General features: G+C 40.1%; 1 protein-coding gene and 1 non-coding gene across 2 annotated transcripts in view; both read right to left on the reverse strand.

Annotated features, from left to right (window-relative positions):
* Positions 1-20,106, reverse strand: part of HBS1 (translation elongation factor EF-1alpha (GTPase) HBS1) — a gene marked incomplete at its 5' end in the record, with an annotated part of 255,149 nt that overhangs the window by 25,042 nt on the left and 210,001 nt on the right. The window contains one exon of the mRNA XM_067109557.1: positions 1,447-1,692. Coding sequence (XP_066965658.1) covers positions 1,447-1,692 — 246 coding nt within the window. The remainder of the gene's footprint in view (positions 1-1,446; positions 1,693-20,106) is intronic.
* LOC136843065 (U6 spliceosomal RNA) lies at positions 16,057-16,163 on the reverse strand. Its single transcript, XR_010854424.1, has one exon. It is a non-coding gene; the product is annotated as a U6 spliceosomal RNA (small nuclear RNA).

The following is a 20,106-nucleotide window of genomic DNA, read 5'->3' on the forward strand; positions in this document are numbered from 1 at the left end:
ACACTTGATGCGTAAAGACATGAAATGGGACAGCAGGCCATCTAAGGTTGGTACCATTGATAGGCCTAACAAAGGCCAAACAACTGCCACCTTCTGTACATCTAAGCCTGAAACAAGAGGAAAAAGATGGCACTGCCCCCACCTTCCAGAGAAGGGAAAAGCAGAACAATGAGGAACCTGAGAAACATCCATCAAAGGAGGAGAAAATCCTCCCCAAGATGGTGCCTCCGACTTCCTCTTGTGCTGCTGCTTCATGGCAAATCTCTTCCACTGCACAGGAGGCCAAGAACAACACTCAGTGCAAGGGTTAGTCATATTACAATATTCAATCTGCACCTACTACAAGTTGAATGAGGGTCAGTCTCAAAGGAAGCCATTAACGCGAGCAAGGATAGGAGCCTACACCAGGACATTTTCTCTGAGGCTTACAGGAACTTTTAGCTGGGTTTTGGGATTGCATGATAAAAACCAAAACACACGCACACTAAACACACACAATACAAAAACACAAAGACACATGTGCCAAAAAAAAAAAAGGGCTAAAGAGGAAGGAGATAAAGAAACGACTTCTCTCAATGGTGGTAAGAAGAAAACTGAGACGTCATGGGGTTGAGATAAGGTCACTGGCCGCTTCCCATCTCACCTTCATGATGGATGCCAGATGCCACCAATTCCTTGTATAAACAATTATTTTTATTTTTACCGGTTTCCATCTGCAGCCAGAAAATTTATCCTATTGTTAGGAACCACGTTTGTTCCACATATGAACAACTATTATAGGTTTTCAAGTTAAGGATGCTCAGACCTACTGTATGTATAGTTGAAATGAGCAATTTTAGGCAGTCCCCGGTTTATGACGGGTCCGGCTTACGACGTTCTGAGGTTACAACGTTTTTCAAATTTATTCATCAGAAATTATTTCCCGGTTTATGATGCATGTTCCAGGGTTACGATGCATTGTACACAGATCCAACAGAAGAAATATGGCTCCAAAACAGCTGAATAATAAAAATTTGGAGGTTTTTTTTATGAAAAACTTAATAAAAATGCAGTTTACATTGTTTTCAATAGACCCAAAGCATTAAAAGTAAGGTTTTCTTAGGATTTTTGATGATTTTAATCCACGTTTTTGTCTCAACCATACACATGCTGATACAATGGACCCACTGTACAGGTCTTCTGTTTGTTAGGCAAATGACTGTAGAGATAGGAGACATCTGAAGGCCATATATAAGTGATGGGGTTGAGAGGAAACATTTTGAGATTTTACTTATTAGAAGTCTAGTCGCTTGAAAACTATGGATAACTGAAAACAAAAAGAACTTCACTGAAGTTATAATCTAAAAAATCCTTCATAATTGAATCAGACTTCCTTATACAGTGAGTTGGATTACTGAGGTTTTACTTTATCTGAAAATGATGAGCCATAAAAAAATAAAAACTTACCTGGGTAATAAGACCAGCTGCTATAGTAGAGCCTCCAGTCCTTAGCATAAACCTTCCTAACTCCTTAAAGTCACGGAAGAGCTCTAAACATAATGATCGGGTAAATTCTAATTCTATTAAAGCTGCTGAATTTTTCACCAGTGCTCTTGGTTTATTCTTCACTATCTGTCCAGTTGTCTTATGAAGCTGTGATACCAACTTACGAATTTTTGCTGGTTCAGTGACTGACTGATAATGGAAATCCACCTGGAAATTTCATGCCCAATTCAGTTTTTAAAAGATAATCATTCCTAAAAATAAGTGCATTTATAAAAAAGATTCACACAAATAATGTCAATGTTTCTCCTTACATGGGAAATAAACATCACAATGATAGTTACACAGATATCACAGATTACAGTAATCCCTCGATTATCCGAGTCTTCCTTATCTGAAACTCAACATTATCCAACACACCTGGAGCAGGGACCAAGGGCCAAACATATGATATACTGCATATAAATTTTTTAAAAATTACAAAAAATGCTCTCTGACAGTTAGCAATACTGCTCAGCCTCACGAAAATGTTGGTAACACTGCTTACACTCATGAAGTGACTGAGAAAGGGTTTTGGGGGTAGAGGGGGCCCGGAGAAGTTTCCAAGTTTTTTTTTTTTTTTAATGGCTGGGTGCCACAGGAGAGGAGGAGCAGTAAGTCTAGTGTAGAGAAACTCACACAGAGAAAGGGTTGTTTTGGAAGGTGGGTAGAGCTGGGGAGCAGTTTTCCTAGTTGAGAGGGGGTGGGGATGCCATGTTGGATGGGCAAAGAAGGCTAGAGCTTGTTGTGTTTCGTGTTTTTACGTTTAAGATTTTCCACATTTTATTAAAGATATGCACAGTGCTGTACTGTAACTTGTAATGAAATACATAAACCACAAAGCAAAAAAAATAGAAGGGATACGGCAGAAAGAGAGATATCACTTACGTTGAAGCCTATAACACTCATACTCCTTCCTATTTTTATTTTTATTTTATGCCATAATTTTATTTTTACTGTGTTTTCTCATTTTTTAGTTTTCCAACTCAAAAGATAAACGCAATCATGTGCATAGGGTAGGTACATACACACACACACACACACACACACACACACACACACACACACACACACACACACACACACACACACACACACACACACACTCCTTTGCTATTTGAAACACCAAGGCTTAATTTATGAATAGCACGTGATGCCAACATCTGCAAATTCGCATTTTAAATATTTTTAATTAGAGATGAAATATCAAGTGACAAGATATTCTCTTGTGTACTGTTATATGTGTGATAATCATACTTAGAATCAACTAAACTTGTAATGAAATACTGTAGAGTAAATCAAGCAAAGTAATACAGAAAATTGGCAACACGTGATACTGCGCTAAGAAACACACAAGAACATGCACACTTTGTACACAGTGATGTCAACATTGATGAAATGCCACATGTAGATGTAAACACACATATACAGGAATAAAAGTAAAGTTTCTGTGATATTATGGGGTGAAACGAAAAATCATTAATTCCCACAAAAACAGTAAATGATCAACTACTTTACGGTCGTGTTCTTAAAATGAATTTGCTTTGAACAGTTGTCACTAAGAAAGGCCTTATGTGCTAAAGGTGTAAATACAGTGTGGACAGTTGTCATTGAGAATTGCCATATGTGCTAAAGATGTAAACACAGGGTGTTATACACAGCCCAGATAACATTACGCTGACCTCTTTTTCTCGGCAATCCCATCTTGTTAAATAAATGGAAGTAAAATTTCATTTTTGGTAGATTATACTTTACAAGGCTATGCTTGTAGATTCATTTTTGGTAGATTGTATTAGGCTAGGCTTTCAAAGATTATTACAAAACTTATGGCTTATGTAACAATTCATAACCATCTTTGATAACTAAGAACCACTTACCAAAGAACTGACATATATATAACATTGAGTACTACATAAAGAAATGAATTATTTTTACTTCAACATACAGTATGTTAGATTACCTTTGTATACCTGTTTTACATTTATGTAAAAAAATAACAATAATAATCCAAGTAATAATTAGTTTCTTTTAGCAACTTTCAGTAGTAGGTTCAATCAACTGATTCTGAGAACATAAACATTTGCCTAGACTACACAAATGTATGTGGTAGATGATCGGTTTTTTATAAGCATTACAATGATGATATAACCTGATAATAATACAGTATAAATGGATTCAGCAGGTAAAATTTTAGTCTCATTACCATTACTTTTATCTTAAATACAGTTGAAATAATCTATTTGGCTTATGCAAATGGATATTGTATGTAACACCTAGCCTAGGCCAATAGTTCACACCTACACAATTTGTATCTCGTGTATGGTAATACAATATGGTAACAGTTGATAAGCAAATTGCTTATTGATATGCAAGTTGCTGTATAAAAATACATTGATGGTGATAAAACCAGGGTGCGATGTAGGTAAGCACAGGTAGGCTACCTACTTACCGAACGTTATCATTTACGAGAGAGAGAGAGTTACATTTTTTTTCAAAGTGTGTACTTTATTTATAAAGTAGATTTTATTACAAATACGGGGGAAAAATGTAAATAATTGTCTTTTGCATAAAGTTTTCAGCTTAAAAGTGTGATAGTTGTTGAATATAAGTACACTGAGTATTGACAATTATGCAGTACTGAAAAGGTTAGGTGAAGAAGGGTACGGAGTTGTCCATAAACACACCAAGATTTTTTTTACTTGCCCTTATACGATGGGCCCTTGGTCTAATAATCCAGGCAATCTACAGATTACTGTATTTTGGTGCTTTCAATTTAAGCTAAAACAACCACTTCTTATGTTTTTAAAACCAGAATAAACTGTATATAATAGTTAAAACTATTTTCAATTTCAATATGTATGTACTTTTTAATTCTAATTACAATGTCTTTTCATATAATACAGTACATAAATTGAGTGGTGAATAGGTGCTAAACTTAAAAAACAATGCAGTGATTGATACAACTACTCATTCTCTGGGAAAATCATGTCTCATTTGTTGAATACTATCTCTTTACCCAACGTGTGTGACTGCTAAAAGCCTTGGAGCAAGGCACTTCAAGTAAAGTAGAAACAAGTTCGTATATATCATAAAAATTCCTTTTTGTCTCCACTGTAATATAAAGTTTTTATAATATAACATTTTTTATACCTATCAATCACAGTCCTCACTCACAGCTAAAATGCCCCCTTCCATGTGTATTCTGATGTTTCATAAACAGGAACAGCAGCTAAGAGAGATTGTTCACTCTAAAAGAAACCTTTTACTCAACGAGGAGTTCCCTGAGATCCCTGATTGCAGTCACTTCAATGTCTTAAAAGTTACATAATTTAGGAGACAGCTATTTTGTAGGCCCTGACTACAGACACCAATAGCTTCTTCTGGTAGTAATGATTGATGAAGAGTCCATAATCACCGGAACGTAGGTGTTGAGTGGATTGATGTCCCTCTCACCATTCCAATGTACAAATCTGCCCTACTTTGACTGGTAGAGCATCACGATCAAGTTGGCAGAAATAGAAAACGGCTGCAGCAATGATGTAAAAAAAGCCCAAATCTCTAAGTCTTCACTTAACCTCCAAGTATTGTGTAGGGTGCCTGGGTCTGCAAGAAGCCTTTAGATATTTGCTTGCTTCTAGGTTGGCAGATGGTCCACCAAAAGTAGGTCAGGGTAACAATCCTACTATGGCTACAGGGGCAAAATCAATATTATCCTTGAGTTGCTGAAAGCTCTTGAGCTTTACTAGGACCTGGCTGATCATCCTCAGATGGTTTCAAGTGCTCAGGTTGGCGTCCAGCTTCCTGACTGCTGGGCCCAGCTACGTCAAGCAATATTCCAGGTGCTTGCAGTTCAGGCTCATTGTGAAGAGATCCATTAGAGAAATGCTGGCCAAAGGGCTCTGGGGGCCAAGAACACTACTTTTACCTCTTTAAGTTGATGTGCTCATGTCTGCCTCTGACAAAGTTATTGTCACTTGTTGACTGAGGTGAGCTCTCCAATCATGTGTCAGCCTCTGACAAAGTTACTGCCACTTGTTGACTGAAGTGAGTTCCAACCATGAGCCAAAGTGTCTGTGAAGAGGACCTCTGAAGTTGAAGGAACCAAAGGGAGCACTGTCATGACATGAACTGGGTTTTGAAACCACCTGAGATCCAGAAGGACTCCTCCCAAGGGTACAGTCCAACCTCTTAAATTCAGGAACCTTGGGACCAAGCCACTGCCGGACCACAGAAAATTCCAGAATATAGAATACACCCCTAAAAAAATTACGCCCCAATGTAAAACATAGTCTTGCAAGCTAATTCCACATACAAATAGCCTAGTTGCCAACTTAGCCTACTACTTGGCTAAGTTCTGACACAACTTTTTATCATTTCTCATATATTTTAACTTTACCATTTTATAACTTCATACTGTATAATTTTCTCTAAAACTGTGTACTTTATTTAACACACATTTAACTTACATTCCCAAGTTAGCCTAACCATAAGTCAACTAAACTTTTCTCAGAATCTTCATAATTATCGCTATTAGTTTCTTTGTTATTTATTTTGATTGTAGAGGGTAATGAAATGACAAAAATAAATAATAATTTCGGCAATCACTCGGTGCATTCACCGTCAAAAAGTAAACAAAGCACACTGCCATCTATTGAGCAAAATGAACACAACATTTGCTAATGGAGGGGGAGAATAAAACATTTTCTAGCATAGATAAAGATTTATGCTTGCACTTCTTACCTCTATCATCATCTATCTCTTGGGTGGAATATTGAATGGGTAAATCATCTATCTATGAGGTCTTGGGTGGAATATTGAATGGGTAAATATACAGCTATATATGAGTGGCGCAGTGTAATAAGGTGCCAAGCGCCGTTTTTTAAAAAATGATAAAAACGCATTTAAAGTTTGCCAACTATGAAAACGCTTATAAAAGAAAAACCAGCCAAACGATTTCTATGAATCATACCTCATTTTAAAGGAAATTTATTCGCCTATTACATATGCAAAAATCATTATAGTATGTTTTGTCATTTAGCGAAACCACAAAAAGTGATAATGTAAGATTGTAAAGTGTTAATGAACACAATGAAAATGTTTTTCATATAATTAAAGCATGAAAACAACCTAAAATATTTATCCTAATAATGCTCTAAAATTATTATTATAACATATCTGTAAAATTTCTTATTATAAAACAAAAACAATTACCTCACTGGTTGCCGCTTGCCTCCTTTTATGACGAGTCTTATGATGTAGCAGAACCTTTGTTTTGCATGGATTTTCGAACCTTTGCCAGTAACATAAGGGGACAAAAGTGTGTAAAAAAAAAACCAGTTACGCCAGCGCCTTTTCAAACACTCTAAGCGTAAGGAACTCGTGCGTTGCAAATGTCTAATTGTTTTGATTAAAAGTTTTGACTTGGTAGAGCATCCTCAAGTGGAATCTTTAAAAAAATACACTTATGATTTAAATTTAATATCGAAAACATATGACTTCACACATTTTCATTACTAACAATTATTTTCATAAAAACAGAAGATATACAGTATGGTTGTCAAAACTTCGACAAGAGAGGGTGTACTTTTCCACAAGTTGTGGTGCAATTTTATGTATTCTTTTTAAATTTACATATCTTGTGTACTTTTCCACAAGTTGTGGTGCAGTTTTACATATTCTTTTTAAACTTACATAAAGTGGAAATGCATATTATGTAGAAGAAGGACATTATATTTTGTTGTGTTTGTATTTAGTAATGAAAAGTGTTGTTTTGGCTGTTTTGTGTATTTAATTGTAAGTATACGTGCAATAGTGCTTAACTATCAGCATTGGTTCTTTGTCCGGTGGTTAGTCGAATGTCTGGTGTTGGCCAAAGACAAACGTGAAGCCAGTTTTGTCACAGCCTTGGTGCAGTGTGGATCTAATAGGGACTCAGGTAAAGCCATAGTTGTCGGTGCCTTAAAATCCACTGAAGTACTCATTTAGGGAGATTTCCTTCAGGAGATATGCATATCTAAATGCCAGGAGAATTTCTTAAGGTGTGCTTTAGATGAGGGTTACGAAGTAGAGATTGTGCTCATGCCAATCTGATTCTAATTCAAGCTAGGAATACTGAATGCGCCATTTGAACTAAGAGTAAGTTTATTAGATCAATATACACAATGCAATGCAATGTTTTAAGTGCAATTTGGAAGAGCATATGAGTGAAGTAACCTACGTGTCGTAGTATAAGACTTAGACTACGATTTGGTAAATATGTTTCGAATCGTTTAGGCTGTATGATAACACTTACGATTTGAAAGGCTGTACTTATTCTGAATAAGGTGGAATAAATTGGTGCCGTGACCAGGATCGCAGTGATTGGTTGTTATAGCAGTGACCTGTATAGTTAGAGTTTATGAAATTTTAACTATACAGGTCACTGCTATAACAACCAATCACTGCGATCCTGGTCACGGCAGTGATTGGTTGTTATAGCAGTGACCTGTATAGTTAGAGTTTATGAAATCTAACTATACAGGTCACCTTATAACAAATCAATCACTGCGATCCTAGTCGCAGTGATCGGTTGTTATAGCAGTGACCTGTATAATTAGAGTTTATGAAATTTTAAGGATTGTTGTGATACTTGACGATAAAAATAAAGACGTGACTGGCTGATGGTGGCGGCCATTTTAGAATTAGTCACGTGTTAGCCTAGCCTGAAATGAACGAGATACTCAAGTGAAATTTAATTTGAAATAAAACCCTATGTTGTACATTGTATATATGTGTGTGTGTAGTCAAAGGCACATATATAACTGGTAGTGATCTACCATTGATTAATTTGAAGAGGTGTGGCCAACTTCTAAATATTACATTTGCTATTGCAGTATATATATTTTTTGGAGCTGGCAGTTTGTACACTCTTTTAGTATTAAGAACTTATATATTTGGTGTTGGTAAATTATAGGCTAAGATGTCTGACCTGGAAGAATTAAAGAGAGATGGGGGTGTTTAAGTCTGTGATCACTAATTGGTCAAAAAAGGTTGAAACCACTACTGATGCAGGTGATAATAGTATTTCTTCATTGAAGGAATGCAGGCAGTCCCTGGTTATCGGCAGGGGTTCCGTTCTGAGGGTGTGATGATAACTGAAAATCGCCGCTAACTGAAAACTGGCGATTTTCAGCTATCGGCGCCTCTGTTAGGTATGTATTGGTGCCAATACCCAATTATTGGTGCCAATAGGTGGAAATCGGAGATTTTCGTTGCTAAACAAGCGCTGTAAAACTGGATCGCCGTTAACTGAGCCCGCCATTAACCGGGGACTGCCTGTATTTGCAGAAAATCCAGGAATTGGATAATGAAATATTGGATCTAACTGATCCTGGAGGACAACCTGACCAGATTATGAATCAAGCTGAATTTAGCCTAAAGGTAGGCAATGAAATTCATGGACTAAACTCCTCCATCACGAGTCTTCTAGCTTTAGGAGGTGAACCTAGTGAACCAATATTGCCTGTTAAAGCTAGTGTAAAGTTACCTAAATTAGACCTCAAACATTTCGATGGTGATGTATTGGAGTGGAATTCATTTTGGGAACTTTATGAAGTATCAGCACACCAAAGAACTGATTTTGAGAAAATACAGAAGTTTTCTTATTTAAAGGGTCTATTGGAAGGTGAGGCTCTGGAACTGATATCTGGTTTTAAATTACAAGGTGATAAATATTTACAAGGAGTGAACTTGTTAAAAGAGACCTATGGCAGAAAAGACGATATCAAGTTGTGTTTAGTTAGAAAACTCTTCCAAACTGAGACTCCCATGGCATATACAGAATCGCTACAAGGTTTTAGAGCACAATTCGAATGCTGTATAAAATCACTGGAGAGTGAACAGCTGGAATTGAGTGAATTGTATAACATCTTGCTCTACACCGAACTACCTAGTAATGTAAGTGAAATAATAAAAGGAAGGTGTGGAGAAGATTGGCTTAAATTTGACACCTTTAAAAAATATCTTGAAGAAGAAATACACAATTTGAGGGCTTTTCCACAGAATGAACCAGTAAAAGCTAATACATTAACAATAGTATCTGCTTTCGCAGTGGAACAAGGGCAATCTGTAAGACCAAAAAAAAAACACTGGTAAGGCCTAAAGAAAATACAAAGAAAGCCAAGGTAAATGAGGTTAAAGGATGTGCACTTTGCAGAGGCAATCATATAAGGACACATTGTAAATCCCATGTAATCAGAGGAGGGAAGATAGAACAACTCAGAACTCTAGGTTTGTGTTTCATATGCACATCCAATAAACACTTCAGTTCCGACTGTGACAGGCAAGGATGTAATAATGGCTGCAATGTTAGACATCATAGTGCTATATGCAATCGAAACCAGCTAAATAAATCTAATGTAGGTGGGGTACAAGTTAGAACACACTCTTTGACGAATACTAGACAGGGAAATAAGATGACTAGGAAGTCGATCTTACCTACAGCCACAATAACCCTAAAGGGTAAAAGAGGTTGCATTGTGTGAAAGAGAGGGTTGTTAGATACCTGTGCCAAGAGATCATTTATAAAGAAATCTGCTTGAGGGACTCCACTATAAAAGCAAGGGAGTTGAAAATATATCATTGAGAGGTTACTCAACTTCTACACCAGTTAAGGAATAAGAAATGGTTTGTATAGTGGTAGACAAGCTACCAGAATATACAAAGAAATTCAACGTTACGAAGAATTTAAGGTCGTTGTGTAGAACAAAAATCAGCTTGGCTGATAAAGATTTTTATCTACCCGTAGAGAAACAATTGCCTATAGAATTGTTAATAAGGGCTGACAATGTGTACAACATCTGACTTCCAGGGTCTAGGAAATTTGAAAATTTAGTGTTGCTACCAACCATATTTGGTTATGTGGTAACTGGAACAAGTAGTTCTCCTCCCACCAAGAAGACTCATGTTTCCATTTTAAAACTGGCAGTGGAAACTAACAACATAATTATGGCTGAAGGGGCTACTCATTTAAGGGATCCAAGGGAAGATCTTGAAACTTTATTGAGTTGAGATCATTTAGGTATTGATTGCAGTAAAATAATGGAACAGGAATGGAAAGTACTGTATTGGAGAACTTTGGGAGTACTATAACTTATTCTGAAATTGACAAACAGTATGTAGTGGCACTGCCTTGGAAAGGCAATAAAAGGAGATGAACTTCCAACTTTGGGTTGGCTTTGAATATATTAAAACAACAGTGTGTCAAGTTTCAGAAGGACACTCAGTATCTAGAACACTACCAGAAAATCCTGAAAAGTCAAGAGGATTGGAGATTCATAGAAAGAGTGGAATACTTTAAAAGAGGAAGAGTGTCATTTCTTGGCACATCATGGTATTAAAATGGACAGTGCAACAACCTCTATTAGGATAGTATTTGACTGTTCAGTCAGACAGGGGAAAAGTGGGTTAAGCTTGAACGATTGTTTGTGGACAGGACCACATATAACAGCTGACCTACTCAAAGTTCTACTGCAATTTTAGGGCAAAGATATACCTGAAGAATTTGTGAAAGCAACAACTGGATTGGGATGAACAACTCCCAGACCCATTACAGAAACAATGGGTTACGATATCCGAAGACTTGGAAAAATGTCTTGATATTTTCTTTCCCAGGAATACTAGCCTATTAAAGGGGCACTCCTTACACTTATTCTGCAATACCGGTAAGTTAGCATATGGTTGTGCAGCCTCTAGAGTTAGGATTGAAAACTCTTATTTATTGATGGCAAAGCACCCATTAAAGAATTAACTGTTCCAAAACTTGAGTTGATGGCATTGTTGCTAGAAGCAAGAATGGCCAAATTTATTAAAGAATCCTTTGAGAAGGATGAGTTTGTAGAACTCTTCGTTTGGTCGGACAGTAAAGTCGACCTAAGTTGGCTAGTATCAAAAGTGTTCTCCCTGTATTTAGAAAAATAGAATACAGGAAAATATGATATTATTTAAACAGATAAAATAAAGTTTGTTCATACTTACCTGCAGATATATATATAGCTGTATTCTCCGAAGTCCACAGAATTTCAAAACTCATGCACACGCAGTGGCTGGCAGGTGTTAGTACTCATTCTCACGCTGGGAGCGGTATCAGGAATCCATTCATTTTCTATTCAGATTTTTCAACACTGACTCCTGAGGGGAGGAGGGAGGTTAATATGAAGAGAGTATCTGTTAGCAAGTATGAACAAACTTTATTTTATCATTAAAATATCATTTTGTTCATGAGACTTACTCTGCCATATATATAGCTGAATAATAACTTTTTGAGGGGTAGAGACAGCCAAGAATGAGGAAAATCCAATTATTGGTAAAATTATTTTGGTTCCTTATCTTATAAGGTATTGACTGGAGTGGTTACTGTCACTCTAGTCTGTTTGCTTTACTAGAGACCCCAGCGAGGTAGTGACCTATAGCTGGATGACTGATGATCTACGCCAACGGGCTGACCACAATGTGACTAGATCATAGACCATACAAAGAGATAAGAGCATTACTAACCACCTAACCAACACCTCAAAGCGGTTAGTTTCAGGTGGGTTGGGATTGGGAAGATCACCCAGTAGCTCACCCTAACAACCAGTTAAAAAACACAATTAAAAAGGATAGATTTTGAGTTACCCCTGTCCCATATTATGGAAGAGCAATGTATGGTCCCAGCGAGCAATTCTCGTGATGCTAATGCAAACATCTTGCCAAGAGGTGATAAAACACCTAACTGATTCTCGCCAAAATGTGGCAATTAAGAACACTCGCTTAGAGTACCACATTTTTCTTGAACGCCTATGAGGCAACTGCCCTCACCTTCAAGTGAGCGCACTCCTTCAACAACTCTGGAAGTTGGAGCCGCCACAACCAGAGTGTGCGCCCCAATGACAACTCAATGAAGAATGCCAGTACATTCTTCGAGCATAGGTTTAACTGTTGCCTCACAGAACACCATAAAATATCCAAGGGACCACGAGTGTCCTGTGTTCTTTAAGGTAGTACTTGAGAGCTCTAACTGAATGATAGAACTCCTCAGGTTCCTGTCCAATAAGGTCTGCAACCTTAATTTCAAAGGTCTAGCTATGGGTTAGAAGACCTATCATTTTAGCCAAGAACTTAGGGCTTAAAGAATAGATACAGCATTGTGTCTTTGAAGCCCACATGATGGCCTCGAACTGGCCACTTTCGCCAGAGCCGCGAGGAATGCCGTTTTCGAGTAACATCCTTAAGAGATGCAGAGTGGAGAGGCTCAAAAGGACTAAACATCAAAAACTTGAGCACTACGTCCAAGTTCCAAGCAGGGGGAATTAGCTGAGGAACCTTGGACGTCTTGAAAGAGCTCGTAAGATCGTGGAGGTCCTTATTGTCAGACAAATCTAATCCTCTGTCTGAATACAATCGAAAGCATGCTCCGATAACACTTGATAGTCGAATCAAGCACGAAGCCTTTTTCTCTTCTCTAAGTAAAGGAGAAAACTGCAACTTGGCTCACAGTGATAGAGAAGAGGAAAAGCCCTTCTTCTACACCAACCTTGAAGGTTGCTCACTCGCTAGATATATCCTTTAGATGAAGAACTTCTGCTCTAGCGATGGCCCGTACACTCACAGAAAAAACCCCTTCGCTTCTGACCGTTTCATAGTCCAGCAGTCAGGTTCAGAGCGGAGATTCAAAGATATCTCACAGTGGGTTTGTATGAGCAGGTTTGCTCATAGGAAGGGTCTCGAACGCCTACCAACAAGAAGAGAAACTCCGAGAACCAGTGGTTCAAGGCCAAAAATGGTGGGGATGAGAGTCATCCTCGCCCCTTGTGAGGTCGCGAATCATATGACTTCTCCCAGAATTTCTAGAACGGGAAAAGGGAACATCTATTCCTGTCCAATCCCAGGAAGAGCATCTATCGCAACTGCCCAGGGTCGAGTACAGATGAGCTTCTTTATAGAGGAGCCTCGCTGTTCTTGAGGTCGTGTGGGAAAATATCCACAAGATGGGCAGACCCAATTTTCCAAAACGGCAAACCTCCTGATGAAGGGTCCATTCCTTCCGGCAGGTTGATGGCGCCAACAGAGCAGGTCTGCTCGAACATTTTCGGGACTTCAAACAAAACTTGTGAGAATCGAAATGTTATGCAGCATAGCTCAAAGAATAATCTCTCTTGCAAGGCTGAACAGGGAACAAGTAGTATTGTCCTCAGTTTGCTACAACTACACGATTGCAAAACTTGACCTCAAGAATTGGAGGCTAAAAGATAGCCGCCAAATCTTTAGTTGATGTGCCAAAGCACTGACACCTGTTCCTCTCCGGTTCCTAACACTTCCTCTCCCTCCTCTAGTGTTGCCCCAACCCAAGTTGGATCACTCCGCTGGAAAAACAACACTAGGTTGGGGTCTAGAAGCTTGAGGGAGACTCTTTCTGCAATTTCCTCTGGATCTGAGCCATCACTACAGATCCTCTTGGCATGAAGAATTCCCCAATCCTCTTCAAGTCTTCCCTTGCTTTGCCAGTTCTCCAACAGAAAGAACTGAAGAGGCCTGAGATGCAGACTCTATGAAAAACAAACTTCTCCAGCGAGGAAATGGTCCCCAGCAGACTCATTCTTCCTCACCTAGCATGTTTCCTTTCCAAGGAGGCCGAGACTTTTTCGCGTATTACAGAAGTTGCCGCCTGAGACGGAGACGCTATAAAGCCGCTGAATACATCTGAATTCCCAGACACAAAGGACAGTGAGGGGATCAGCTGCGACTTCTCCACAGACCAGAAGTCCTAAGGACTTCACGAAGCTGCAGGAGTCAACTGAAGGTCTCCAGATACCTTTGCTTCGGCGACGCCTGGGCCAACCAGTCATTCAAGTAGAGGAGATCCTGACGCGACAGGTGCAACTTTGCATCGCAACGCTTTCATGAGACGTAAACACCGAGCAAAAATGAGACGCCAACAGCATCTGGTGTTCCCAGGCGGTGTAACCTATCCAAGTACTGACTGCACCTAACGCTGCTTAACTCTCGCTGATCGGACGGTAGCGGTAAGCCAACGGGTATGGCCAAAGGAGCAGTCCAGCGCAGAGCCCTGAGCTGGTACGCCTAGTCCCCCAAGACAACCTGAGATACCACCGAACGATGAATTGGGGCGTGAAGATAAGTATCTTGAGATCCAAAGATACCATCCAACCCCCGGGATGAAGGGCTCCTAGTATTGACTACAGGTTCCATCTTGAACTTTTCCGACCGTTGTTCGACCTGTTGACGCCCAAGACGGGTCTCCAGCCTACTGAAAGTTTTGGGACTGGAAACAATCTGTAGTAAAACTCGGGAACACCGAGTCTGAAGACCTGTTCCACTGCTCCGCCCTAACATCTGTTCGAGCAGGTCAAACAATTTTCTGTTTGACAGAAGGCAGTTGGGAAATGAAAAACAAAGGAGGAGGAGACAGGAAGGGAATCAAGTAACTTTCTCTCTAACAGTAGGAGGGACCAAACGCCTGCCTCTCACTTTTCCAGGCTTGTGCAAAATGAAGCCTGGGTTGCAAAGGGAGTCTGAGACAGGAGTCACTTACCTCTCTCTTGAAGTGACATTCCTTCGGGAAAACTCTCTCGTGGTGCGGGTTCCCGTGGTTGCTTCCTATGAAGTTCTTTGTTTGTAGGCAAATATTTAGCTTTCGCTGTTTTTTGTATCATTGAGATCGTGCAATCATAAGAAGGAGATGCAGTTTGAATGTCGAGTAACTTTAGTTTTGAGAAAAACGTATATTTTTTGCTTCTCTGTGTATTTATCGGGTTTGCTGTTACACACAGTTTGATGTTTCGCGACATAACGAAAGTCAAAAATAGACCTGCAAAGTAATATAATCATAAATGAAGCTAAATGAAGCTTGCGTCAAAACATCGGCTCAGGTTGCAGCTCAACATTCTTAGTCAAGCTCTGAGCTGCTATACTGACTGATCAAGCACTGACTGCTCCCGCGGCATTCCTGTCTTCGCTGATAAAGTGACTGGGCGCGCATTTCAGGTCCAGGCTGCCATAGATCGATTAGATATTATTATTCTTACAGCTAAAAGGAAATTACCACTGATATACTTTGGACAAATTCATTACATTATACGAAAATGTAATTGACTATGATAGGGTTACTGTTTTGTTTATAACTCCTAACTGTGGCTAACTTTAAAACTTTCTATGAAGATAGCTAGATATGTATGATGCCATATATAAAATATCCCAGAAAATTTGATTTCCGATTTTTCTCACAAATGCCCCCTTTAAGACAAAGACAACTGCGAAGGTGGAGAGGAGCCAAGGTTGGAAAAGTCTCAGAAACAGATCCTTAAGAAAAAGCCAGAGTCTTGATAATCAGAGGAAGAAGAAGACAAAGAAGTTTCTCTTCATACAAAGGCTGTGACGAAGAGGATGTTCTCCGCAGCTGGAGGGTCTTGAGGAGTGGAGAAAGTAGTTCGATTCAGCCGACACGCAGGTTGAACTCCCGCGAACGAAGAAGTCGTCAACTAGAGCACGAGAAAACATAAAAATGTGGAACACTTCACGCATTAGCTTGTCATCTCTTGGCGCAGGGGCCATGCTAATCTTCTCTGTATCGCTCTTTAGTATATGTACTGCCGCTGGGCATCGGCCAATTAGCGATATCGATGTTGAAGGGTAGTTGTGTGACATGATGAACAACTGGACCAGCCGCCAACACAAGACTTGGAATATACGTTTGCTGAAGGAGCTGCCATGGGCGTGACGCATTTAGAGGCTCCGTGGGCAAGTACTAGAAGAGAGGTCACAGGCGTGATGCCGCGCTGGTTACTGCGCACTAGGCGTTACAATGTCAAGGTGAGGCGTGAAGGTGAGAAGCGCATCGAAGATGCAAGACGCACTCCTACATGAGACAAGAGAAAAGGCCAACACCTCTAACTCGGGAAGACGAATAGGAAGCCACTAAACACTCTCTCTAGACGCATAGACGAAGCCCCAAAACATCTAGCAAACTGGAAGACGAAGAGGAAATCTAAGGTGAAAGTCTGTACCCTCTTAACAGGCAGATCTGAATCTTGAAAGGTTCATGAGAGTATCCAGCTGTTGTTGTAAACCCAACAAAATCTACGCTGGAGAAGCAACTTCGGGAGAAGGGCTGAACCTGAGAGAAGGAAAGGGGAGAGAGACGATACTTCCTTCCACAGGAAGAAGCTTCAGCCCTCGCCTTAGCGACAGTTGAGCCGCCACTAACTAAAAACACTTTATTCTCTCTGCAGAGGAATATCCACAACTTTCGGGGAAGTTATATTAAACGTTCAGAGGAAGAGGACGTGGAAGCCGCCCTCCTCTGCTTCTCTTACAGGGCGAGTCCAACCGAGAAAGCTCCAACCTCCGAGGCGGGAGGACGGTCGGGAGGACGAAGTAACTTTCTCCAGGATGCGCGGCCTGAGCACGCATCCTGGCAGCCTGGTAGCGCCATCGACCCGCCGGCGACGCCAGATCGTGGAAGCCCCCACCTCTCATGCGGCTTTCTGACATGCCCCCTCCTGTCCCGGGAGTTCGATGAGTGTCCAGGCCTAGAGGCATTATAGGGTCATCTGACGCCCCCTCCACAACAATTAGGGGCACTCCAGCACTAACACTACGCGCTTTGGAATCTGTATCTACCTTTAAGTTTCTAAGAGCACGTGATTGACTCCACACACGAGAGTCAGGGACCACTTCTGCAGCAACAAACTACAGGTTAGCAATAAAAATTTACTACAGGGTTACTAGTAGGAGAAAAACCCTGACTGTCCATCTAAGGATGCACTCTTAGAGGAAGACTTCAGCCTATCACGCTCCAATTTAAGCATATAGGCTTCATATTACTTCCACTCACCTCAGACAATCCCACAAATTCACACGATTACTAGAGCATTGAACACCCTTACATATCATATAAAGAGTGAGGACTATCAAAGCCTCTATAGCCTCACCTTACATTCAGCCCAAGCAGACTCAACAGCTAGAGGTAAGACATCTTAATTATAAGAAAAGTCAAAAGCAAAATCAAAACGGTCCACAAAGAGCGCATGCCAAGTCACAGATCCAGTCGATACCAAAACAACCAAATACTTATGACAACAAATTTCGAAACTAATGATGGAGGAACTGACAACAGGTGCTGGACAACCAAGCACAGAGAAAACTGGGAATAGAAATGGAATGGTTCCTGACACCTTCCGCCCCAGCGGCGGAATGGGTACTAACCACCTGCCTGCCACTGCATGTGCCGCGAGTTTTGAAATTTGGTCGGACTTCGGAGAATACAGCTATATATATATCTGGCAGGTAAGTCTCATGAACAAAACACTCTTTAATTCCCAGAAGCAGTCTTGTCCTATGTGCCTACAGATGAAAATCCCAGTGACTGGCTGACACGAGGGAAAAGGACAGAAATGATCTTGGATAGTTCTTTCTGGTGGGAGGAACCCCCTTGGTTAAAAAATTCCTCTTTGCCAATTGATAGGCTATGGGTTGGTGGATCACTTGTGCAGGGTAGGGAAGAGAACATTTTGGTCAATACTGTAGAGGACAACCTGAATGGTAATACTTGCTGAATTGGGAGAGATTCAGCAAGGTTAAAAAGGTCTATAGGACCCCAGGGTGGATCCTATGATTTTTTAATAATTGTAGAAGTTCAACCAATATAAAGAGGCATGGTGAATTGACCTTGGAAGAACTCCAAGAGGCAAAGAATAAGACTATTGCCATCGTACATAGGGAATTTTTCCAAGAGGAATATGAGAGTTTGACGAAAGGGGTTAGAAAATCAAAACTACCTCTCGTACACCAGTTGAATCTTTACCTTGACAATGGGGTAATAAGGTATAAGGGTAGACTAGAACATGCACAGTTACCTGAAGCTGCTAAGTTTCCTATACAGCAGTCCTGGTTAACGGTGGGCTTGGTTAACGGCTATCCGGTTTTACGGTGCCTGTCTAGTGCTGAAAATCACCAATTTCCGCTTATTGGCGCCAATAATTGGGTATTGGGGCCAATACATACCTAACACAGGTGCTGATAAGCCCCAAAAATCACCAAAAAAGCCCGAAAATCAGTTATCATCACACCCTCAGAAAGGAATCCCTGCCGATAACCGGGGACTGCCTGTACTATTGCCGAAGAGTTGCTATGTTACTCAGGTAATTATTAAAGAACATCATGATGCAAATGCTCATATGGATGTAACTGCAACTGTGGCGAGTGTCAGGCAGGAGTTCTGGATCCCACAGATAAGCCAATTAACTAAGAGTATACTAAACCATTGTGTTATTTGCAGGAGAACGCAGGGGAGGCCGTATAGGGCCAATATAGTTCCTCCATTACCTGAGTTCAAGATGCAATGTGAGCAACCTTTTAATAACACAGGTGTGGACTACGCTGGCACATTATGGGTCAAGGGAAAAGGACAGAGCCCTGAGAAGGCTTATACTGTATCATCTTATTTAAGTGCCCAATAACCAGAGGCATACATGTGGAGCTAGTTGATAACCAATCCTGTGACTCGTTTCTCATGAGTTTTAGAAAATTCTGCAGCAGAAGAAGTTTTCCAGCACTCATGTTGAGTGTCAACGCCACCACGTTTGTAGCGGCATTAGAATATCTTAAGACCATGTCGGAGAGACCCATCGAGTAGGAACAATGCATGGCTCTTGGCCCAAGATAGGGGAAGTAGTCTTCATTCATGACAAGGGGACAAGGAGCAAGTGGAAGTTGGGCCAAGTGATCGAGTTACACATGGGGTGAGACAAGGTCCCAAGAGTGGCTACTCTAAGAACGGCTCATAGCCAACTCATGAGACCTGTAATTAAGTTATACCCCTTACAGCTGTGGCAGGAGATAAGGGAAATTAATCCTGAGACATAAGACATTCAGTGAAGCACCAGCCTGAGCAGAAGGACTGCTCAAATACCTGCAGAAACCAAAAAGGCATTGATAAGAACAGGACTATTGTAAATAATGCAGGCATAAGTTTTTCTTGTGGGGGAGTATATCAAAACTTCTACAAGAGAGTTGTGGTAGGGTTTTATGTATTCTTTTTAAATTTACGTAAAGTGGAAATGCATATTATGTAGAAGAAGGATATTATGTTTTGTTGTGTTTGTATTTAGTAATGAAAAGCTTTGTTTTGGTTGTTTCGTGTATTTAATTGTAAGTATACGTGTAATAATGCTTAACTACTGGCACCGGTTGTTTGTCTGGTGGTTAGTCGAATGTTTGGTGTTGTCCAAAGATGAACATGAAGCCAGTCTCGTCACAGCGTGGATCTAATAGGGACTCAAGAAAAGCCACAGTTGTCGGTGCCTTCACATCCACTTAAGTATTCCTTTTCATCTTAAAATTCATTTAGGGAAATTTCCCTTAGGAGATATGCATATCTAAATGTAAGGAGAACTTCTTGAGGTGTGTTTTAGATGAGGGTTACGAAGTAAGAGATTGTGTTCATGCCAATCTGATTCTAATTCAAGCTAGGAATACTGAATGTGCCATTTGAACTAACAGTAAGTTTATCAGATCAACATACACAATGCAATGCAATGCAATGTTTTA

Source organism: Macrobrachium rosenbergii, chromosome 10 (assembly GCF_040412425.1).
Source record: "Macrobrachium rosenbergii isolate ZJJX-2024 chromosome 10, ASM4041242v1, whole genome shotgun sequence".
In the NCBI taxonomy this organism is placed as follows: Eukaryota; Metazoa; Arthropoda; class Malacostraca; order Decapoda; family Palaemonidae; genus Macrobrachium; species Macrobrachium rosenbergii.